The 25,450-nt window shown below is 40.0% G+C and overlaps 1 protein-coding gene and 1 long non-coding RNA gene across 5 annotated transcripts in view; one reads left to right on the top strand and one right to left on the bottom strand.

Moving 5' to 3' along the window:
* The window catches only part of zfpm1 (zinc finger protein, FOG family member 1), a 127,707-nt gene that overhangs the window by 42,854 nt on the left and 59,403 nt on the right, over nt 1-25,450 (top strand). For 2 of the 4 annotated variants that reach the window (XM_037106411.1, XM_037106412.1), the window contains exons 2-3: nt 7,507-7,653; nt 17,031-17,168. In XM_037106411.1, coding sequence (XP_036962306.1) covers nt 7,507-7,653; nt 17,031-17,168 — 285 coding nt within the window. Of the gene's footprint in view, nt 1-7,506; nt 7,654-8,824; nt 8,898-17,030; nt 17,169-25,450 lie in introns of all 4 variants that reach the window. The other 2 variants (XM_037106409.1, XM_037106413.1) reach the window with 2 other exon arrangements.
* LOC119024032 lies at nt 7,399-9,069 on the bottom strand. Its single transcript, XR_005076387.1, has 2 exons — nt 8,793-9,069; nt 7,399-7,640 (listed from the first exon to the last, which is right to left on the bottom strand). It is a non-coding gene; the product is annotated as an uncharacterized LOC119024032 (long non-coding RNA).

The raw sequence follows: 25,450 nt of genomic DNA, 5'->3' as shown, positions 1-25,450 counted from the left end.
ACATTGGAGCAGACAAATCTGCTTGCTTTACGCAAATGGTATGTTCAATATTATGCAACAATCCAAAAAAATGACAGATGCTGTTCAGAATATTCTACAGAATAACCTCAAAGGTACTGTGTGCTCAAAAATCTTTCTATTAAAGCAAGGAATCTCTGTCTATGTGTGTGTGTGTGTGTCTGTTCCTAACATATCTCTGTGGAGCAGGATCAGACTGACCTGAGAGTTTCCACATGGCTGATGGTTGGTTCAAGGGTGTGCAACGTCACATTTGTTTGGACTGCAACAATACCGTTAATAATTTATTTAATAAATGCTTTACCAATTCAGCTGGCATAGCTAACCGTAGCCGCCACGGTCACGTGCACACCGCAGCCAATCACTGCAGAGCTCAAACCCACGACAACAGCAGCAGCGCGAGCTGGACCGGGATTTTGCGGCGGTTCAACCCGTTCTGTTCTGTGCATCTAAACTGACTATTGTGGATAAATGAGACTAAACGAGTCTGGACCAAGTCTGTTCGGGTCTGAGGAGATCTGGAGACGTGCAGACAACAAAGTAGAAGCAGAATCTGTGGATGTTAGGGTGTAGCTAGCTGCTAGCTGCTAGGCCACCCACACGCCCCACCTCCCGAGTCGAGGACGTACCAGCAGGTCCAAAAGGGTAAATAATGTCCTACACACTTTTTCGCGTACATTGCCGTCACGTTTTCTTTGTGTCTGGTGCAGAAAGAAATGGTAAAAACGGGCTTTTGTCACTAAAGTGTCCAAGCAGCAAGTTTGGTTGTTGAGGAACAAGACGTTGTGGGAGGGACATAGGCGGATGAATGACAGGCAACGACGGTCGGTGTAGAAACAGCGATATTGAGAGTTGAGAGATTTGTGACATTTGGCGTGTTTGGAGTGTATAGTTAGTGTGTGTTTGGTGTGGTGAGTTTAGTGTGTAGTTGAGTCGTTTTTTTTATTTAATGAGTCAGAACAATGAGGAGACTGCTGAATATGGAGCAGGCAGTGCAGCTCTTCATTCAGCTGGAAGGAGCTCAGGCAGACCTGAGCATTGCCTGCATTTAAATGTAAATCGTTACATATAACTTTGTACATTTTTAAAATGTATGCACATATTTAGCAAACAACAATTTATATTTGTATTATAAGTAATAAAAAATGGTTTGTTAAACATATTTGTGGTTTTCACAGTAAAAAACAAGTAACTTTTTCTACTCCAGGTCCATCTACTAGGTCCATTGTGTGTACAGTATATCAAAAAAATTTTAAAAAATAACTGTACAATCACACAAGTGAGGTTGTGCTGAAAATGATGACACCAGTTAAATAGTTAAGGTGAAATATAATGGCTAAATAAAAAAATAGTCAAATACGGCCAATTATACAATGGAATATCGGATTTCACAACAAACCTAAATATCCCAGACGTCCCACCTTCAAACAAAGCCTCATTTGGCCATCCATGAAATTGCCACTTAACCTCCCACTTTTCTATAGGAATACATATTTCCTATGGGCACTGCACTTGTATGTTGAAAGCATAACATGGCAAACTGAAGCCCAACAAACAACACACTAGCATATTGTCATTTTTGTAAGAATTTGAGAATTATGTAAATACTTGTTAGCACACAATGTTATAGGAAGCTACTGAGCCTTTTGCGAAAACTACTCTTTGAAGAATTGTGTCCTCAGCAGGCAGGGGCCTTAGCTGACAGTCACAGACAGGGTGAGGAATCAGAAACTACATATAGACAGACTACCACTTTATTTCATTGTTTTACAATAAGAATTGACAGAACAAACAATGAGTATTGGTAAAATTTTGGCAGTAGTTCCAACAGATAACTGTTTTTTTCTGCTAAATAATATCCCCTTTCACCAGTACAGAACAGTTTGACAAAAGTGTGTGTGTCTAGTCCACTGTATGTGTTAGTGTGTACAGTATTCATTTGGCATATTGGGCTGCAGCTGTAACATGGTGGGGCTGCTATCAGGTCTGAAGCAACATGGTGTTCCAACATGGAAAGCAGCAGCAGGGAGATTTATTTCAGTGGACGGGCTGCTGAATAGTCCTCCTGAGAGGCACTGGACTATCAGATAGGCCTGCTGTGAAGAGGCTGCTGATCCTCTCCTCCAGGGCTAGTTTTTCTCTCTGGGGGGCATGAAGGATACCTCGCCACTGGACCATCCATCAAGGCCAGTGCTGATGCAAGGCACTGTGGCACTAAAGTGGCGGTATCACTATCTGTCTACCTGCCCTCCGCGTGCCCTAGAAGCAAATATCTCCTTAGATGAGGAAGACGGAAACTAATTGTTACCCCTGCATGGTGTCAAGTCTCTTCTCTTTCTGTTACAGTTACATTCTAGCCCTCCATCTGCTGGCCAACTCCATCACTGTCTTATCTTCCCTTCTCTGTCTCTGTGTCTATCTACCAAGGTTCTGCCAGTGTCCCATCCCGCCGTCTCCCCAGGACCTTTATCAAGGAGACAGCGTTGCTCATTAAGGAGTTAATTTTCTCACTCCTATCTCTGATTAGTATAGTCAACCTAAAGCACTGTGAATTCTTTAAATTTTCTTTCTTATTATCAAAAAGGGAGAGGGAAGAAGAAAAGATGGAAATGGGGGATATTTAATCTGCTAAGCAGTCTTCCTGGGGAACCAGATTTCTCTCACTCCCTCTTTTTTTTCTCTTCCCAGCAATGTAAAGAAATCTCAGTAAAAGCCAGCCCAGCTCAGTAATTCAGTTTTTAAAGCATGAGGATGGAGGGAAGGCGAAGGAGGGAAGGCGAAGGAGGGAGGTGGTGGTGGAGGAGGGGTGAGGGGTTGGCGGTGGTGGTGGTGGTGGCAGGAGAGGGAGGGAAGAGAGAAGGAGAGAAAAAAAACGACTTGATGAAATTCCGCTATCAGCTCCGAACCAATATGCAAAATATCTCGCTGGAAATCAAATAGCTATTATGTTTTCATTTCCACGTCGGCGTATTTGCTTAATGAAGAGGAGACAGATCAGACCGGCAGAGAGAGTCTGCAGGAGCCGATAACCGCCAACGGCTCCCAGCTATCCGCACAGAGTGACGCTCCCAGTCACTACGCTTTTTCAGGGAAAAAAAAAGAAAAGGGGATGGAAGGGAGGGAGAGAAAGAGGGAGAGGGAGGGAAGGTGATGGAGTATAAGGGATAGAGAGAGAGCATGTGTGATACTGAAAGGGGATGGAGAAGAAGAAAGAAAGGTGGTGGTGGTGGTGTGGGAAGGGGATAAGAGGGGATGAGGAATGGAGAGATAATGATAGAAAGAGAGGAAGAAGCAAGAATATAAAGGAGAGACTGCAGGTTGGAATGGAAAGAGATAAAAGGGTGACAGAAAGACTGAGAGAACTTATTTTTTTCATTGTACAGAGCTGAGAAAGAGTCCTATAAGTATAAAAATGCCTTATTATTTTTTTTTTACTTTAAAGGTCTCGAAGTTCTGTTAAAGAATGACTTTTAAAGGTTTTAAATATGTTGCAGTTTTTCAGTATGTAATGGTAAAAACGTCTAACTTGATTCATGCTGTTAAAACACCATGGACTGTTTTACATTTTTACACTGTATTCATGCATCTTTGGTTTTGATGATTGGAGTCCTGCTGCATTGAGGTGCATCAGTTCTGTCCTTTATCATTGCAGGGTAATCAGGCATTATCATTAGCCTTACAGTATATTTTTACTGGTGCCTGAGTTATGTTTTGCCTTTTTCCGTGTATTTCTCCCTTATTCTGTCTTTCATCAATTCAGCTGTTCATCACACATCATTTTCTGTTTCTTACAGCCATGGCAGCAAACCATGGCCACAAATTACAGTCTTTCCCTGGGATGCATAAAAACAATCTGGGCCCTTATCTGGGTGTGTGTGTGTGTGTGTATATATATATATATATATATATATACACACACCCCCCTTAAAAGCTGAGCCTTACCCTCAACATTGACAACATTACGTGTCACCTGTCCCACCCCACTGCAATCTGGGAACTTTATCATCATCAAATTAGATTTGAAGATGTGTGGAACAGTCAATAAGTCTCAGGGATTTTAGATCTGTTGAAAAAATCTATTGCTTTGCTTGAGTTTGTCATCCCCAGAGTAATCAATGTGTGGTCCAGATCCTAAAGGCTGAGGAGAAAAAGCTGATTTTTATTGAAGCTGAATATAATAGATCAATATCATGGGCTGTGTGGATGGTTCTTATTGTGTGATTGTTGATGGTAGCGAACGGTGGCCATGAAGCTGCGATAAGAGCCTATGCAGTTCTGACGAAATGTTTAAAGTGCAATGTTGATTAAAAGTATTTCCTCAGCTGTGGGTAGTTTTTCTCACTTTGATCAATAAGTGGTCCCTCTCCAGACTCTGTGTCAGGTACCTAAGTTTCTCTCGAGAGCTAGCACATCCTCTTCTCCTTCCCATTCACTCCTCCTTTCTTTCTCTAAATATCCTCTTTTAATGCTTCTCTCTGATACAAGTGCCCCCCCACCCCCCCCCAATATATTTTTTGTGTGGCTGGTTATTAGTGTAAGAGAAGCAATGCTTGTGTCTGTTTAATCAGGCTTGTTGAGCATGCAGGTTTGATATGTGTTGTCTCTGTGTTTAATCAGCGAGCTGCTCGCTGCAGGTTTGATGTGGACGGAGAGTTAATAAAGCAGTATCTTTGGTGCCTTCATCAGCTGCAGCACTTTGTTCTTCCTCTCCTCACACCTCTGAGACAGACAGCTGCGGTCTCTGTGCTGGAGCTCAAGTGGTCCTGCACTGCCACATCTGTCTTGCCTCATCTGGGTGCTTGGAGTTTTCCTGGACATGGACATGAACTTGAATTTTATTTCAAGGCCAGCCATCTATCATCTATATGTGAAGGTTTTCACAACATCACAATTGTAAACGTGTATATACAATACAAGTCAAAAATAACAATGTTATTTCGATACCTTTTACTTTAATGAACTACTTGCACACAGTGCTGGTGTCACTGAACACATACCAACACATTTGTGATAATATGTTTATGTGTTCTCTTTCTATGAATAACTTCGTAAAGGTTTGTGTATTGTAGAGAAAATCCATCACCAACATCCGTCTCTGCCAATGAACCTAAATTAACCAGTTCCTGAATTTAATCTTTCAGTATTTTAAGTGTTATTTGCCCATGAAGTAAGTCGAGAAGTTTAGTAATTAAAGTAAATGTAAGCTTTAGGCTTTTTTCATGGACAAGATACTCCTTTAGTTCATAACCTAGAAAGTTCAGTGGTGCTGTTGGATAAGTCTCAACTTAATTGATGTCCCTCCTACAGAGATATGAATGCGGGCTGTCTTTTTATTATAGTTACATCTCTTCAATAAGTTCAGTTCAGTTTTCCTGTGGATATCGTGCAGTAACAATTAATAAGGCTTTAACTTTTAAAATGGAAAATGAAGTAAAATGTGCTGCACTTATCACATGGGCCCTGCTATCCTTTCTGCCAACTATCTGCGAAAGGAAGAGAAGTGGAAAGAGAGAATATTTCTCCTTGGATGAAAGAGGGGAGAAAGTGGAGCTGAAACTTTTCCGCACCATTTGATGTCTGAAAGCAGTGATGCAGCGATTGATTCATTAAACCAGTGCGGTAATGAGGAAAGAAATCATAATTCAAACTTACATTTTAAACAGGAAATATAATTGGAATTTTATACAGAGAAGTCCCTTTGTACAATTATGATTACAGGAAAATTAATTGTATGAAAATGTCCTTATAGATACAGAAAATTAGATCTAGCAAAGCTCAGGCGAAATCATTCTTAAAATATTGTGTACAGGATCGATCGTTTCCTTCTCCTCTGCTCTTTTTTTTGTTAAGGTCCAAATCTAGCTGTGTTAATTTTATCTGAAATTAGAGTGAACCATGCAGGCGTGGAAGTTGAAATTAGCCTAAAGATGTTTCATTTACAAAGACAGAAGCACTTTGTCAGCCGTCGATTGTTTCCCAGCATTATCTCTGCCTGTTTTTAATTGCTTTGGAAGTGAAATTAACAGAATTAGAAAAATTGCCTCTCCCTTTTTCTACAAGCTTCTTTATTATGGGTATTGTTGTGTGCTTTGTATAGATTATAGACTCCTTTTGTTCCAGTATTGTAAATATATACGCCCCCAGTCACGGCTTTAGCTCCGAAACAATCCCTTGGTTCGTTCAACACAACCTAATGAAAATTAATTTACCTGTCTGGATTGGGGGTGAAAGGCGGGAAAAAAAACCCTGATTTTCTCTCAGTGTCAATTTCATTCTGATTTAGTTATTTAAAGAAAATGTACCCAGCCTCCATGACTTTCCAATGCATCATTATTATGTATGCATGTTGTTTTCTCCCTTGGTGGTCTGTGCCATATTAACCATTTCTGCTTCATTCTAGCACTAATCCTCTTAAAAGAAATGGTAGCCTGAATTAATATATTTATCATGCTATTCTCCCAAGAACTGAAAATGAAGGATGTCATCCGATTTAGATGAATGTAATAGAAAGTGCCTTGTATAATCAGCAAACCATGAAACGCTTATAACTGTAACTCATTATTTAGGAACAGAAAACAGCCAGTAAATATGACAGTGTATTCCAAGATTCAGAGCTCTTAATGTGCCATTAAAGCAGCCTGCTGTGTTCATCTTACAGGAGTATTATTAAAGCAATTTAAAAAGTCACATTAAAGCCATATTAACTGACTCCATTTTTTGGGGATGTAATCTTCAAACAGGCTAAAATAGATCAAAAGTACTGTATAATTACTATGGTCAGCAGGGATTACGAAACTGTAACTGATACAGATCAGCCCTACACTAATCACTCTTTTAGCTACAATTTTAGGTATACTGTAATTTGGCTTTAAGGTCCCCCTTGGCTTCGTGCTATTAATCTTCTGGATTAGACCGTTCAGCGTGTCCAATTCTTGAAATCTTTTTTGAATGAGTCCAGTTAAAAAAATGGATCAGAGTGTTTAGGGTATTTTTCCTCCCTTCTACAGTGCATACAATCATAAGTAGCTTGTTTAACAATCTCACTTCCTTTTATTTTTCACCTCCTATGTATCACTCTAGTCAGACTTAAGGCCCTCGGGAAGATGATTAAACTTAAAATCCATCTCCTTCTGCAGACATGAAATCTAGTATTGTTCTGTGATGGTGTCAGAGACAGGAAATTTGCGACTTCTGTACTTTATGGATGCTGATTTTTTGGCAGTTCTCAGTATTCATGTGTGTGATGTGTCCAGAACACCTGATCAAGTTGGTTAATTTCAGTTCAGCTGTTTGTTACTTTAATAAACTCTGTTTTTCTAATACTGTATATTGAATGTATGCTTGTAATGTATGAATAAATCATTATAACTATGAATATTCTTCATTTTCCCTTTTTCTTTATTCAGATGTCATTGGAATCTAAGTTATCCTCAGGGGAGCAGAATACAGTGGACCTAACTGATATAAGTACAACTCTTTCTCCCGCAGGTTCCCTTGGTGATCTCGATGGTGGTGATGAAAACACACCAGACAACCTCAGCCTATCCGGAGAGGATGGAGGAGCCTCAGACCCAGATGATTCAGCAGAAGGTGACAGCTCCAGCCCCTTGCCATACACACCACTGTACGATGAAGGTGAGAAGAGGAAGAACGCCAAAATTACTAGTTAGATTTAGATTCCTCCAACAGTAAATCTGAAGATGGCAATCAATTAGAAAAAGAATCTAAATAAGGAATTGAGGCATAGTTGTAGGCCTCCTGTCTGTTCCTGATGTGTTGTGCATGGTCTGAAATTAAGACCCACCAAAACACAAAAGCAAGTAGATTTTTGTTTGGCAAGTAGATCTTAAAAGGCTTTATCTTTATTTATCAAAACAATCATGTAATAAGGAGAGTCTGTACCAGATTTTGGTGTCATTACTGTCTGTACTTCCTCTGTTCTCTCTGCTGTCTATCTGTGTTGTAGTTTCGTGGTGCATTTGGGTGCACCTTACAAACTCAAACATCTATATCCCAGTCCCCTGAATGTTATTTTAAAGACAAGTTTTTTCTCGTATTTCCCTTCATTGGAATGTATAGGCCTATATCTGTCATTATGTTCATGTTCTTTGACTACAGCATTGTTAACATATCGATGCTAACTCTATAAAAGTATAATATGTAAGGGATAATGCCCGACTGACGGACTGCACTCGGTGTTGGGAAAAAAAAAAAAAAAAATCATGTGGATCGGCCAGCTAGCGAAATAAAATATGATTATACCATGGTCTGGGGGGAATACTTGATACTGCTCTAAATTAATGTGCTAGCTGGCCTATTGAAAGATTACAATGAATACAATGGTAAATACTGGAAGTTAAACTTATTTCCTATGGGTTTACTTGTATTTTGTGCTAAAATTCAAAGTATCTAAGCATTATTCTGCATCTCTATTTACAGCTCATCAGTACACATAAATATTTACTGTTGCTATGGCAACAAAAGACCAATGACGTTAGCATCTGTTAGCAAGCTTAGCTAAATCATCTTAACAATAAAAACCCATAATATCACAATTCAGCATATTTGAACAAAATCAACCACAACTGCCAACAGTCTCAGCTCTTCAACTCTGGCTTCAATCCCTGAGGAGCTACGTTAGCATTAGCAGCAGCTGCATTCCTCAGTATGCAGTTAGTTAGGTCATATCACTTTCAATGTAAAAACGTTTTTTACTTTGTTTTGGACATGTCTCAAAAATTTAGCCCAGCCAGCCTCAGGCTAACATTATTTACCGTGTCTGTCTTCACTCGCTCATCATCATTAGGTCCTCCTCCGTCATCTCCCGGTGCAGCAGCACCTGTGGCTGCTGGCGGCTTGGTGGTCCCGGCACCAAAAAGGTCCGTCAACTTCGCACATTTAGAAGCCTCCACCTCCAGAGACTTCAACTTTTTTAATAGCTGTCTCTCAGCTCCACCTGGGTGTTTTTTCCTCTTATCCATTTTCAAGTTGCAGACAAGACAGTTTCGAAGACGCTCACTACTACTACTACTCACTAACATTACTACTGGCTCAGCAGCAGCCCGTCCCGCCCGCCCATCGAGGTCCCGCCCTGGCCCCACCCTAGTTGCATGTTGGACGGTTCTTAGGCCTCCTCACGATTCCTCGTACAATTTACAGGATTAGTTCTTGCTGAGTCTCTTTGATATCCAAGCAAATTCTTATAGTTGAAATAAATTGGAATTCATTAATTATTACCAATGGCAATATACAGCATTTGTTAAAAATTGGCTCAGCATAAAAAGATAACTTCTTCTAAAGTTTGTCATTTAGTCTATGAAATGTCACACATTACTTGTTTGTACTTTTTGTACTGCCAAAATAATTGGTTTACCATGAGGACAACCAGAACTGGATCCAATGAACTTTTGGCATTTTTTCTTCAAGCAAATTCACTTTGATTATTATCATTGAAAAATTATAGCTAGTTATTCTTTTCATTATCAGCTAACCATGTCTGTTTGTGGCGTAGTCTGTAGTCTTGATGCAGAGTGTAGAAATACATTTTTCTGAATTGTCAGATCCACAGATGTTTAATGAGAACAGTTTTCACTGGAACTATTTTTACTAGGGGAATTGTTCCTGTGAAAAATGTGTTTGGTTGTGGGAGAAACTGACCAAATATGACCCAATAAATGGCAGACCTCTGCTCACTCCCATGCTTTTGTATGAAAAAAAATCAGGAAGATGTCAAAGTGCCCCCCCACCCTCCTTTTTTTGTTTTCAGTTTTGTTACACTTTATCACATTGACAATAATGGCAACCATGCACTGACAACATGCAACACTAAGCACCTCCAGATAATGAATGTGACGGTATTGCTAGTTTTATTACCACATTTATCTCCTCATCAAGACTTGAAGTCTTTCTTTCATCGGCCGATGTCTTCCTGTTATCAATTGGGAAATATTTAACGTTACCCAGACACCTAAAAACACTGAGGAGCCATTATGAGGTTGCAGCTTTCCACATGTATCACCATTTTGATCTCCATTGTGTTTAAAGGAATAAAAGAAATAGAAATTCTGCGGGTTCAATCTTGGCTTCAGTGAATCTGCTCCCTCATGCACCTCTTATCCCAAACCTCCCCCTTGTACCGTGTGATAGCAGAGTTTTCAGTCATATTCTTTTGACTTATTCAAGATTTCACTAGCTGTGTTTTTTTAATCTCAAAAATTCCTGCTCTTGTGAAATTTTGGGGCTGGAAGTGATAAGAGTCTGTTGGTTGGCTTGGTTTGATAAACCCATGGAAATTCTGTCAGGTGCTAATCGAGACAAGATTAGAGATTAGCTATAGTGTGTGTGTGTGTGTGTGTGTGTGTGTGTGTGTGTGTGTGTGTGTGTGTGTGTGTGTGTGTGTGTGTGTGTGTGCGCGCGTTGGAGGTGAGGACTGGGTTACGTGTGTAGTAGATTGTATAAGAAGGAGAAGATGAGAAATCTCAGGCAGGCTGACCACCTCAGCACACAGACATACCCCTCCCCATCATTCTGTTGATTTACTCCTCTCTCTAGCCCCATTCACACTGCCTTTTCAAGGCTTGAATCTTGTGCCAACATACGTGCTAGCCATCTATATGAAAGTTACAGAGGCGGAATAGAGGTACAGTTTTGTTCAACCTCTGATCTGCCAGTGGAGGTAGTAACAGAGCTGCGACAGAGGTAAGATGGTGTGTTTGAAATGTCCCACGCTTCAACCCACAAAAAAAGTTGCAAGACCAAACAGCAGTAATGTGGTAGCAAGTACTGTCTTAAGTCCCTTCTATGAGGAAAAAAGGGCCCTCACCCTGTCTGTCCAATTGACTTTTCGTAACATTTCCGCCGAAAAATAGCATTTGTCCTTGGCAGCAAAAGCTACTGTTGGCAACTGCATTTGATGATTATGTGACCTGATTTCAAGCAAAAAACTTTAAGTCACAATGTCTTTGCTGCCTTCCACTATAGTGTTGTTACAGTTACTGTCTTTGGCAACTTAAAACGAAAAAATAACAAATTCATGAAAGTCACTGCGACCCAGTCAGTCCTGCTGAGTGAGTCTTCATTCTCCTCTCCTCTCCTCTCCTCTCCTCTCCCCTCCCCTCCCCTCTTCTCCATCTTGGGTTCCTCGGTGGCCCAGCGCTGCCATTATCAGTTCTCTGTAAATCTGCCATGTTTGACGAACCTGCTCTTTCAACCTGGGATCAATACCAGGTCTTTATCTGGTCAGCTCTGGCTAATAAAGGCAAGGCCTCTTATCCACCATCTGGAAAAGAGAGAGAGAGAGAGAGAGAGAAAGGGAGAGAAAGAGAGACATACACTCACACAGACAGATGCTGGCGATAACCGGTCTGATAACTTTAGCAAGAAAAACACATTCTCCCAGTAACAGTACCCCTTGACAGAGAGGGCCAGTGTATTAATGCTGATACAGTGGATTGGCACACATGCACACAGACAACTTTATTGAGGAAGACTTGAACATCTGTTGAGAACGTCTCTCTCTGTTGTGGTGTGTTTTTTTTCTCTCTATCTGCTCAGAATTTCTTGACAGTTGCTGTGATGCACACAAACATGTGAAGGTTCTTTTTTTATAACAAGGCAATCATACTTGCATCACAGGAAACCTAATAAAATCCCCTTCTGGGCTGATTTGTGAGTATGTTACCTCCTTTTGACCTTTAATCATTGTACCCTTGTTTGGACCAATCAGAATGACTTTTGCAAACGGACATTTTTTTTTTCTTTTTAGAATCTGATTGGTGGGGATAGAATAAGTGTGTGTGATGCACGATGTGACACATAACAGAGGTCATAATCTCCTCTGGTATTATCATGATGAACTGAGTGTGTGCAATGGTGTTGAAATGATGAGTTGATTGGTCCATGTGTCAGTTAACAGAACATTTTGAACAGAGCGACTGATAAAATGATGCTATTACAGCCTTTCCAGTGTGAACATTTTCAGCTTCTTTTTGTTTCATGCAGTGTTTTAAAAAATGCCCAAAAGTCATATCAGTAAAACTAAATATATCATGAAATTGTTACTTGAGTAAATGTACTTCCTATAAGGTCTGGACTGAGCTAGGTAGTAAAATTGCACATCTGTGAGGGTCTCTGATACATACCCACCATTATTTTAATCACAAGTAATGAATTCTTCAATGTAATGACTATGTTTTTCAGAGGAACCATACCCCATATTCTCTCCTGATTGACAGTGACCAAAACCTTGTCAGTCTCTCTCCCTGGGGTGTGCGCTGTCATACCTTTTCAAAGTTGGTATGATCTCATTGACACAATTGTTGCAAGAAGTGGGTTGCTGTGTAAGTGTGTAAAGTCATGCATGTGGACCACGAGTAACAGCAATATCCCATGCTCCCATACAAATACTGTGATTTTAAGATTTGTTGCATGAGGAGAAACTTACTCATCAACTTTGTGAGACGGCTACAGCAAATTTTACTCATTGTTGCCTTCTTGTAAATAAAGCATTAAGTACAATACATTAATACATCTTTTCTTGAGAATGTCATCAATTTGTCATGGCATTGCTGTAAATGGAAAAAAAAAAAAAACATTTTGACACTTGTGTCAAAAACTGAAAGTGAAACTGTTGGAAGCATTAATTAAACAGTCTTGTGATTCCTCTAGTGATTAGAAATGGCCCGGAACAGCAAACAAAACTACTATTTTTATATAGTTATTATTAATGTCTGTGCTCAGGTCCGATCACATATCATAAAACAAATGCAAGCCCCAGCGGCACGTGCCAGCAAAGATCTTAAATAGCAGGCACTGGTGTCTTACAGCTTTTGTCAAAAGGGGCTACCAGGACAAAAATTGAAAGTCCCTAGTGGTCACAACACATTTTTAACTATTTATTTGGGCCTGTTTGCTCATTTGGCAAACATCAGACATGAAGATATGTATTTTTTGTGTAAAAGATGTGAACCGTTTGTTGTAATGATCCCTCTCTTTCTCTGTCTATGATTTTTTTTTCACATTTTATGACGTTCACTGTGGGCTTACTTTTTAAATAGAGGAAACCTTAAAATGGTATGTCGAAAAAGTAACCAATGGATGATTTATTTACAGCCGTAATGTGGAGGCCTGAGACAATAAATTCTGGGACCCTGCCCAGTAGGGTTCAGCCAATGTACGATGCCTGTACCATTATGACATCATGATTTAAAAAGACCCTCAATTTGAGAGTGAATGTGTGTCTCTTCAGACTTGCCGCAAGTTGTTGTTTGTTTCTGTCAGTTGTACTGTTGTCATTTGTTTTCTTAGCTTAGAAGTTCAAAACAACCATTTTTGTTTTTTTATTCTAATGGAGCTGTTTTAGCTCCATTAGCAGCACTGCTAACAGGCTTGTTTTAGTCATCATTCCCATTTGATGGCACAGATGCACAATAACTTTCTTACTTATTGTGTGACCCAAAATGTATTTTATTCTTACTTACTCTACAGTGTGTGTCACTATCTTGATTGTGTATTGGGCTGTGAAGTTTGCCGATGCTTGTCAGTGTGCAGCAGAACTGTAGCTGAATGAATGCGTTGCTGAATGTTCCGCCATCTGTAGTTGATATGTGTGAGGTCAAAGACCAGAAGTTCCATGGTTTGTTGACCAGGTACATATGTAAAGAAAAGATTTGAGACACAAAAGGCATCATTAAAATCAGAAAGAGACATGTATAAAGCTTTTTAGAAGTTAGGAGGCAAGATTGTTGGGTGACTTTGCCCTGCAGGTGTGACAGGGGAGGTTCATCTTATCAGATTGATGGAGACTGTCTTGCTATGGGGGGAGGGATGTTGGTGGAGAGGGAGGAGGGGATTTGGCAGAAAAGTGTCTGTCGACTCCTCCTGATACCTGCCTCCCTGTCTGAGATGATATGGGAGATAATATTGATAATATTAAACGCAATAACTGTGTCTCCAGCTCCCCTCCCTCGCTTCAGCCCCTGCAGGATAAAATCAATGTGCCATTCACTGTGATTTATAGCTGAAAATAATGGCACTGTTTAGGCACGGGGGAGGTGTGTGTCTGCGTGCATGTTCGCGTATGTCTGCTTGCTTTTGTGTGTGTACAGTATGTCACTGTGTATGAGTGTTTGTGTGTGGATGAGGTTGAAAGGTGGATGTGACATGAAGATGGATGGTGTGTGTATGTGCATCTGCTTTTCTTTTTGTGTATATGTTGATTTATTTGACGATGCAGATCCAATCTCTCAGCTGTTACATTAAGAGCAGAGTGTGAGGGCGTCACGTGGCTGCAGGACATTTATGGCCCATATCGATCGGGCCCTATTGCTATTTATCGGAGCGGGAATGCAAGGGTAAACACAGGCTTTGTGCAGTAAGCCCAGGTGTTATCGGGGTGGAGGCTGAAGACAGGGTAGGATGAAAGGGAGAGGGAGAGCACAAAAAAGGGGCTGGGTAAGAGGAAGCGAAGCGAAGAGAAGAGCAAAATTTAGGAGGAGAGAAGGTTGAGTTTATTATAATAATCTCTGTTTTACCAAACCTAACATTTTCTTCAATAACACTTGTGATTTCTTGTCCCTTACAGCATAATTTTTTGTGCATTTTTAGCACAACACAGAACAAACAGTAGTCAGTCTCTTCATATTATTGCTTAGTCTTAACCTACTTGCTTTATCAAGTTCACACAATTCATACTACCTTAAACATAACAGTATACTAGGAAATCCTTTTGATTGCTTTCAATAAAATATTTTGCCTTCTTTATTGAGGTTCTGGTACCAGTTTCTTGTTCTTCCAGTTCCAGATATGTAGTTGTGCTATGTCTTTTACATTTCTCTACTTATTAGCCAACATATACAACAATACTTATTATCTGTGATGACCTCATATCCCTACTGCTGCAGCCAAAACCCATAGCAAAAAGGTAGCTGTTAATTTCTTTGGCCGACCAAGAAATGGGCTAATTTTCCAAGAATACAGTGTGCTATTTGGGGGATCAAGGCTTGACATGAACTTTTTCCCAAGGGGCTTCATGTGCTCTTTAAGTTGTAGCACATGCAGAAATGTTGGGCCACAGTGAAAATTTATGAAATCACGTGTTTTTTGTAAGAAAGGCATAGGAAATCTTTCCAAGCAAAACAATATGATTTATTTGAACACAAAACATGCATTAGGTTTTGTAAATTTCTGATTCAGTCTTCAAACTGAATTCAGTAATTATGTATTTATATAACCTAAACTTTTGGTTCATGCATATTTTCAATAGTAAATTCAAGCACTCTTTCCATTTCCAAGCATTTCCAGAACCTTACAGCTCTGGCAAGTTGCATATTATATATAGACAAAATGATCATTTAACTTCCATCACATTCGATCAGATGTTATTATGCTGTAAACAACCTACATTATGCTTTGAGATATATAAGGAATACAAAAAAGTTCATCTATCCGTAAATAGACTTGACATCCTGATGAATCTGACTGAATCTCGAGTGTAGAACAGTCTGTCAGATAAAAGATTTATAACTACAGAAATTGCTATTTCAAGCAGTTCAAACATTTTCTGTCTAGCTGCCTGACTCTGGCTCACCCTCAAGGTATGTTTTGATCCATCTGCCATTAGCTTTTCTCTTTTTTTTTAAATTTATTTGTGGTGCTTGGAGAACCTTTTATGTTGACGAGGGGATCCCGTGACTTAATCAGCAGACTTTATTGCTTCTTCTTCTCCTAGTTTTGGGGCAGATTGGTCAGCAGTGATCCAGCAGTTATTGTTGTTATATGAAAAAAGTAGTGGCTGCTTGGGCTGGATTTTCTATTTTCACACATAATACCTAATAACTATTGACCATTTACACTCATTGTTTTGATACAGAAAATATCTGACAAAGTGCTTTTCCTTTCTGCAACAATTGAGTTTGTGGAGGTACTTCATCATACCCATACCATCATATCTATACTGCCCAATAACCAGAATTACTAGAATTAAATGATTTACTCAAGTGCATTCAGAAACAATTCTCAGTGTTTTGAATAGTTCCCTCATCTATCAACTTAAATTAATGTCTTGAGGACTGGCTCACTTTATGTTATTGTAACTACAGTGACATTTTCTATAGAGATTAATAGTGATGTGTTTGTGATCTGTTTCCGTAGAGTCAGCTTTGACTCTCCTTAACCCTTGGCCCGATGATGATGCAAGACCAGAACAAGACCTAGATCTTGGCTCAGATAGTCTTGGGTGCTGTGATGTAACTATTAATCTAATCTTACTAATCATGAATCCCACTAATAGGGAGGGACCCAACGGTGTGATGATACGGCTGATAACAGCCGCACAGGCAAAGTTCAGGGTTCACATATATGCATGCTGGATAATACACACACACACCCACACACACAGTCTAGCCATGTGCAGGACCACATACAGATCTCTTTGATCAGCAAACCGGAGGCTGTGTAATCAGCTTGATCAATAGCAGGGGTATCAATGCTGATTAGAGGAACACAGACAGCCTTAGTTTCTGCTGAAGGTGACAGGCCAAGGGGATGGAGGGGGAGCAGATTAAAAGTTAGAGCAGAAGACAAAACTGGAGGAAAAGACAAGCCTAGTTAGATCTGCCTACATTCACTGACGAAGAAAAACTGTTGGAAGATGGAAAAAAAGAGCTAACAAAAAGACCAAACTAAAGGGAGAATGTTGTCATTGTTTCTGATGACACTTTGATTCTCCAGAATTGTAATAAGAAACAAAGGTTACATCTCTGCACGGTGAGGTGTAGTGTTACACAGCTTAGACACTCATTTCAGAACTGCCTTTGATCAAGGGACAGGAACAGCCATAGCCCAGACATACATATGATACACAGACACAAACAACACATTTAGACACACAGTATTTAAAGAATGAGGAACCCTGTTTCGAAGGCCAATACTGAAGCTTCGGACTGAAGCTGCCTGGAGCTGATAAATCATTTTTGAACGTTTTCTAAATGTAACTGTTTGTGTTGTATATGCAGAACCCAGGATGCAGGACTCTCAAGGAGGCCTTGATAATGAAGAGGTGGATGAGGCGGAGCAAGGTTTAACACACAGCAGCAGAGAGGAGCAAGAGGAAGGGACAGAAGAGGAAGAGGTGTTACCATGGAGGGGTCCAGGTCAGTATCCTCGCAGGGGTTCTCTTCAGACAATAAACATATTCATTCAGTATTTGGAATTAATTGTAATGAAGCAAAGTGAAAGTGAACCATGAATTCAATTCAGAGGGCAACACATCCTTCCATTATTTTGTTTTACACAAGGGACTGTGAAAGTGTCGATTATAACCTAAACCATATTTTCCTAAACCAAATAAAGTGCTATTGCAATTGGACTTGTTTCAGTTTCTTGGATCTCTCATCCAAGATGCCTCTTCAGTACAAAATATGACAACCCTCCAGTTAGTTAGAACTAAAGAAGTCTCTTGGATAAGAGGTGAAAAAGTTTAATTTAACCTATCAATGCACACAGGTCATAATTTATGCTAACTCAATGTCCCGATGGTTGTGCCAACCACTATGGCTGATGCCACTGTAGTGTCTCTGGGCTCATAGGCAAGTGCAAACAGGCCGGGTGGCAGAGCAGCAGCAGCCAGAGTCGGACTGTTTGCTCGAAGACACTCCAGCAGCGACATTACCACAGCCAGTGTGTGACGTAATAGTCTTACAGGCGGAGTAGAGTTGGTCTGCACTGCAATTGGATCCATAGTAACGCCTCACTCTACACTCAGCTGTTGTTGTCAGTCACACGGCAATGATACAACCGAACTACACACCTAGTAAATGCTTGGCTGTTTTTGTATCACTCATAGTACCCAAGGTTTTGATGGGCTGTTGAAATGAGCGGGAGAGCTGACATAGGATGTGTCTGTTAAATAATTGGCTGTTCGCGTGTCATTCATAGCTCGTTCCTCTGGGGTATATTCTCACAGACTTTCCAGTGCTTTGCATTTAATGCATACATGTGAAACTATCTCCTTTTTGCTAACAATGTAAATTGCCAGGCTTACTTAGTGGATCTCCCAGCCCTATGTAGCTATGTCTGTGTGTCTTGGAGATGTTCTTTGCATTGTGTAGTTCTGTCTTGTCTCTTCTGAGTGTCTTTGAGGGTCTATTGCCTACTGTTCCCCTAAACATAAGATGTGAATATGACAGGCTGGGAGAAAATGTATTCAAGATGCTACAAACACACACACACACACACACACACACACACACACACACTAGAAGATAAGAAGTAAATCGCCATACTTTTATTTGTTTCCCCTCTTATCGAGGTTTGTTTGGTTATTTATTTCTCTCTGTCTGTTGTCTTCAATGAGTTAAACAATGCAAGAAGATTACCACAGTATCTTGCATTATTTCCTTTTCAAGCTGCAGACGTTTAATGTATGTTTGTGCATGTGTCTACCCAGAGTCGAGCGTGTGTGTTCATGTGTGTGTGCGCACGCGTGCACATGTGTTTTAATTCCTCTGGTGGGGAAGAGAGGATGTGTTCATTATCGTCCTGTCCCAGCCTTGTCCCTTTAACAGTAATTGGAGCGATATTAATTGCTGCGCCGTGGCTGGTTGATGGTAGCACCATGATGCTGCACTGATAGTGCCCCTTCGTTTTGTCTTCCTGCTCCCCCCCTCACAAACTACCTGCGGGGTGAGCGTGGCCGGGGTGGGGGTGGGGGATGGAGGAGGTGGAAGAGAGAGTAAGGGAGAGAGATAGCCCCTCTATCAGCTCCGGAGCAGGCGCTGTCTTTATCAGGAGCACGATTGGCAAAAAGGAAACTTTGACCGGTCTGAATTTTTCTCTTATCGTCAAGCCCCCCCTTCCCCCTCCCATTCCTCCCTCCCTCCCTCCCTCCCTCCCTCCCTCCATCCGTCTTCTCCTCCTCTGGTCTCTCCATCACCCACCAACAACCCCACTAACAGCCACCCTCCTATCCCCCCTCTCCCTCCTCTCCCTCTTCTCCTCCCTCCCGCCCCTAAGAGCATACATCTCTCCCTCTCTTTCTCTATCTTTTTATTGTTTCTTCTTTCTTCTTCTTTGCCCAGCATGTCACAGTGGGGTTGGAGTTACTGGCTAATGTGTTCATGTTCACATAGTGCTACAGGAGAGAGCAAAACTTACCTACTTTTTCAAAGACTCAATTGGCTGAATAAATGTTGGAAATGTACATTTTTGCAAACCAAGCATATGTTTAAACTTCACATTTCTGTATATTGAAGCATTATGTTTCAGTTTTCAAGTTTATGTGTTCCAACTCTAGTGTGTGAGGTTTAGGCACTTGGCAAGGAAGAGATCATGTTTCAACTGAAAATATCTGTTTTGACCATCATAAACACAGCTTGGGATGTCCTGCTTTCATTTGTTACACTTCTCTGTGTAATTAACAAATGTTCTTGTGCCCATTTGTGCACCCATGGGTGCAAGCATGTTAGTTGTAAAGTGAAGTGCTGGTCAGAAGTCAAAGGCATGAGGCTGCTGGACCACTGCTGACCAAAGGCATAAAAAACATGTCCTCTAAATAGCAGACGACAGGTGGGTTCATATCGTACATATACTCTCCAATATCATGATTTGAGATACTGCCCTCCATTATTTTAAACATTTCCATGCAAGCAGTAATGTATATAATAAATAACAAATATATAACTATAACAAATATCATTACACATGTAATCAGCAAAACTAAAAGCTGTAGCTATGAAATCTCCAAAGGAAACAGAATTAAACTTTTAGCTTCTGAATTTATATGTTTAGACAGGATGTGGACTGTGTGTGACCTTTCTATGTATAGAAGACACAGACACATAAACAGAACATAAATTAACATGTAATACTAACCGATCCTGTCAGCAAGTCAGGCGTTTTAAACAATCAGTAGTTCCAAAGTTAATTAGCTGTTCCTCATGCACAAATGCACATTTTTTAATGTGAAGTCCACATATGGTTTCAGCTGCTGGAGGATTTCAGCAGGTGATATAATTGATATTTAACTCATTAAGGGCCCTCCGATTCCATCTGTTATTGATCAGGATGATTTATGACCCATCTTACCTGATCCACAGACTGAGATCCAGGCACACACTGAGGGACGCGCAGGAGTGCTTCTTCTCCTCAGTTGAATATTACTAACAATAATAATGATAATAATAATATGATACATTTTATTTATATATCACTTTTTTAAAATATGGTTCACAAAGTGCGGAAGGAAGTAGACTAAAAGATATTAGTGTAAATTGCAAGGGACAGGTAGGTTTTAGGACTACTCACTCCACTAAGGGCCCTTCTCATGGTGACTGAGTCAGTCACTTGGTGCCGCCAGAGCCTTGTCCAGCTCTTCAGTCTTCATTCTCCTTAATTTATACCTCTGCATTTGACACAGTCAACCACCAAATCCTCCTCTCCACTCTGGCCGAACTGGTGTCCCTCAAGGCTCAGCATTAGGACCACTTCTGTTTTCACTATACTCTAGATTAGGGATGCTCCGATCAGCATTTTTGGGGGCCGATCTGATCACGGATCACAGGAATCATAAATCTGCCAACACCGATCACAGAATGGATGGGAGAATAATAATAATAATACTAATAACCCTCAATGTCCTGTATTTACAATCTAGCCTTGTGCACCACTTAAAGTGGAAAAACCATTTCTACTAGAATGAATAATAAATACAATCAAGATCTTATTTGCCACAATCAACTTTTTATTTGTGTAAACATTACGTACCCTGTCAAGAGCAATAGATGAAATAACATAAAAATAAACAAAACTAGGCTCTGCAATCCCATTACATGGATTCTCTTGCCACTGTTATGTAGACAACACCCGACTGTTCCTCTCTTTTCCATCCTCCTCCAATACCCACATTACAGCATCTTGGAATGTTTGGCAGATATCTCTGCTTGGACAGCTGCGCATCACCTCAAATTCAACCTTAGTAAAATTGAACTCCTCTTCATCCTCTCGGGGAAAGACTGCCCTTGCATGGACCTGTCAGTCACTGTCGAGGATGTCACGGTATCTCCTTCGTAGACGGTGAAGAACCTTGATGTAATCCTCAACAACGGACTGTCCTGCACCCTCAACATCACTGCTGTGGCCTGATCAAAGGAAGCAATTCAACTCCTGGTCCAAGCACTGGTCATCTCCCACATGGACTACTGCAGCTCCCTCTTGGCTGGACTCCCAGCCTCTGGGACTAAACTGTTGCAGCATATCCAGAACGCTGCAGCATGCCTTGTTTTTACGGTCTTTCTAAATTATCACATGTGACCCCCCTCCTCCATGACCTCCACTGGCTTCCTGTTGCAGCCAGCATCAGATTCAAGACAATGATGCTGGGCTTCAAGGCCGTCATTGGAACTGCAACTATCTATGTCCAAACACTGGTCATGCCCCAGCGAGCATTTCGCTCTACTACGTCAGGATGGTACCGCCATCGCTGAGAGCAAACAAAGCCCGCTCAGGGAAGTCACGACTCTTCCCTGTTTTGGCACCTGACTGGTGGAACGAACTCCCGACCAATATCAGGACAGCGGAATTACGCTCCATCTTCTGCAAAAGACCCGAGACTTCACCTCCACCCAGCATACCATAACTCCCTCCCCTGTTTCTATTTTTTTTCTTTTTTCCTTTATTGACAGTGATATGTCGTGGTTTTTGTCTTGTGACAAATGTCATTATTGTAAGTCACTCTGGACAAAAAGCGTCTGTGAAATGCCCTAAATGTAAATATAAAAGTAAACAAATTGAATAAATGGCATTTATGGCCAAGTATTTAGAAACAAACAATTGAAAAACAGAAATAATAAAATCAAAATGAATAAAAAAGGTAAATAAAGAAATTGTATAGATTAGTTAGAATAAGTAAAGAAATAGATTAATATAATAAACTCAGAAGGTAGAAGTAAAAGTAAATGAACAACATCACATAAAGGTAATTCTATAAAAATGGGTTTTGAGAAGTGATTTACAGACGTTACCGACCATGTGAGCCTTATCTCATCAGGCAGGGTGTTCCAAAGCTGAAGGGTCCTGATAGCGAAGTCACGATCACCTTCAGATTTTAGCCTTGACTCTGGAATGGTTAGAAGGGCCCTACCTGAGGATCTAAGGCTTAAGCTGGCTCTTAAAGAATTAAAATGTCTGCTATATAGGTCGGAACCAGACCTAAGAGTGCTTTTAAAGTGATCAGTAAAATCTTAAAATCAATTCTAAAACTGACGTGGAGCCAATGAAGGAAAGCTCGGACTTGGGTAAGGTGATGTCGTCTGTTAGAACCAGTTAAAACCCTAGCTGCTGAGTCCTTTACCACTTGGAGGTGAGAGATTCATTTCTGATTGATACCAGAGAGAAGGAAGTGTCATCTAGTCTGGAAAGATCAATGCAGATTTCATACGGTGGGTTTTATGTTGACAGCCAGGGGACCAAGGACTTGCTCAAAGTGGCTGATATGGTTTGGGGAGCTGAACAGTTATGGAGTTTTAGGAAATTTACGGCCATTCAACAGTTAATGTCTTTAAGACAGTCTAAGATATAAGCTAGGCTTTTTAGGTCACTGGGGCTCAGCAGTGTGTCATCTGCATAGCAGTGAACCTGCTTGATAACCTGCTTGAGTGGGAGCATATAGATAGAAAATAAAATATGACCTAAAATAGAACTTTGCGGTACACCAACAGGTAACAGGCTTTGTAGTTGAAGAGTAATTACCTCTGGTGACCGGGAAGGTTCTGTCTAAAAGGTAAGAATAAAACCAACTACAAGCATTACCTTTGATGCCAACCCAGGTTTTCATGCGGTCTAATAAAATGGCATAATCAACAGTGTCAAAAGCTGCACTTGAATCTAAAATGATTAAAATTGCGCTCTCTTCCCTAACGGCTGCTAAACGAAAGTCGTTGCTTACCTTGAGGAGGGCAGTTTCTGTGCTGTGTAAAGCTTTAAAACCAGACTGGAATGTTTCAAAGATATTGTTGTGAGACATAAAAGCTAAAAGTTGAGTAGAAACTGCTTTTTCTAAAACACTGGATAGAAATGGACCACATCCCTGTCCTTCAGCTGGGATGAGTGCCACTGTTGAATACGTGCCACATCCTGGTACACCTTATGCAATCTCATTTATATAGAAAGAATAAATTCACTGAATTTTAATCTAACCATATTTCAATAGTGACAATAATTAAATTTATTCTAGTGTGAAATATAATCATTTCTCGATATGATTTTTTTAACATTTCCCTTCCTGTTCACAGTTTGTTCTGTCCTTATGATGATAATCACTAATTTATTTAAATGATTTGTTCAAATAATTCTTGTTCCCAGTCATTACTGTTGTTCAGACAGCCTGATATTTACATGAAACAGAAAAAACAACAATAGAACATTTTAATTCCTTCTTTCTGCCAGCTGCTAAAAGATAATACAATTCATTAATGGAGACAACATTTTCCAATCGACATGTTTATCACTGTCTCTTCAGTGTGTAATGAGTTGTTTGTATGTCAATCTAAATAAATTCCTTAGTCATAGCTGATAGTCGGGGTGATTCTTTTTGTGTCTAGTCGTTCTTTTTCTCTCCTCTTTTTTTCAGCCAGCAGCGCCTAGCCACACATTGACTTTGTGGCTCCTGTTGATATGAAAAAAAGGAAAACATCCAAATTAAAGGCTGATAAACATGGATTGGATTAGAGGCTCTGGCAATTTTCATTTTCCTTTCGCCAATGTTTAGTTTGTCTTAAAACAATGTGTGTGTGTGTGTGTGTGTGTGCGCGCGTACATATGTCAGTTTGATGAGGGTGTGGTGGTGGCATGGTGTCTCGGAGAAGTCTAGGTGGGAGCTGTTCCCTATCAGGGATGGTGTGATATGCTAAAGCCGCCTTTTTAATCTACAGTGTGTCCATAGTGCATGATATGCAAAACAAATTATGAAGAGAAGGAAAAAAACTATCTTTTGGATGACCTTGCAGGCTGGAGGGTTCGGTATTTTCTTCCTTGCTACTTAAAATTCTTGATATGCAAATGGCTGTCATTCTAATCCCTTGTCATTTCCTGGCTGGCTGGCTGGCTGGCTGGCTGGCTGGCTGGTGATTCCCACACATTCTTTTTCCTGTATGGTGGAGAAATTCATTGTCAGTAGCCATCAAAGTAGCCATCAAAGTGTTGAAAGTGTTTTTATATCCAAGCTATTAGACAAAATAACAAAATAACAAAAGCCTTCAATTTCTAAAAATGAATTCTTCTTTAGGAAGGAAAACCTCCTGAGAAAGTTTCAACAATATTAAATCCTCTGACTGTGGATGACAGAGGAGCGTGTGTGATAGCAATATCATCTGGGAAACCTCATGACAGGACAGTACAAAATTAGAGATGCAGTTTTTTAAGGGATCAGTTGTCAACTTTCAAATTATTATTATTATTATTATTATTATTATTAATATTTTATTTTTTTATCTTGAAGGCAAATATCTTCAGCTTTCTTTACTCCTCTATGATAGCTAACTGAATGTCTTCAGGTTGTGGACAAAACAGACATTTTAGAATGGATTTCTGAGATTTTGTAGACAGACAATTTATTGATTATGTGTAATAAAATCAACAGATTAATCAACAATGAAAATAATTGTTAGTTGCAGGCTGAGTTACATTAATTGTTATGCTTATTTGCTTTCTCCTTTTATCAGAAAAATCACCAATCACCATCACGCTGAGTTTAGTATCAAGTGAATGTGCTTTGAGAGTATTGTGCTCAAAATGAGTCTCAGCTAACACAGAAAACAAAGTTGCAACTATTTGATCAATGAATCAAATCACATCCAGATATAAGTATTATTCTTTGTCTTATGTTATAGTAAATTTGTAATTTTAAGTTTGGTTGGACAAAATAAGCTTTTCAAAGATTTGGGCTGAATTGACTGATCAAATTTGTGATCATCACATTTTTTGTTATATTCCTTATCTAACTGAATTTGTTACCATTTGCCAAAAAGTGTTCACATGTATTCCATGTCTGCAGTCACAAATTTCGCTTTTGCAGTTGATTTGTTCTAAATTCAACAAGCAACATTTGTTGTAGAATATGTTGTGTTGCATTAAAGGAGACATAGTGTTCTTATTTTCAGGTTCATAATTTCATTTTTGGGTAATCAGTAGAATAGCTTCAAGACCAAAAAAAAAAAAAAAAAACACAGCAGTGTTTTCTGTGTGAGAGAGGACCTTCTGTTTGTGCAGACTTTTTATATAGGTTGCCTGTAAGATTTTGATTGTGGAACTGAACAGAGTAATTATGTGTTATACCAATTTCAAAAAGTAATCATGCTTCGCAGTAGAAGTAGTATGTAAAGAAGTGCCTTGGTCCTTCCTCCTTCTAGCCTTCCAGTGTGACATAGATGTTGAAGAAGCT

Source organism: Acanthopagrus latus, chromosome 8, assembly GCF_904848185.1.
Source record: "Acanthopagrus latus isolate v.2019 chromosome 8, fAcaLat1.1, whole genome shotgun sequence".
NCBI lineage: Eukaryota > Metazoa > Chordata > Actinopteri > Spariformes > Sparidae > Acanthopagrus > Acanthopagrus latus.
Note: the sequence above shows the minus strand (reverse complement) of the source record. Positions and strands in the feature narration are given on the sequence as shown.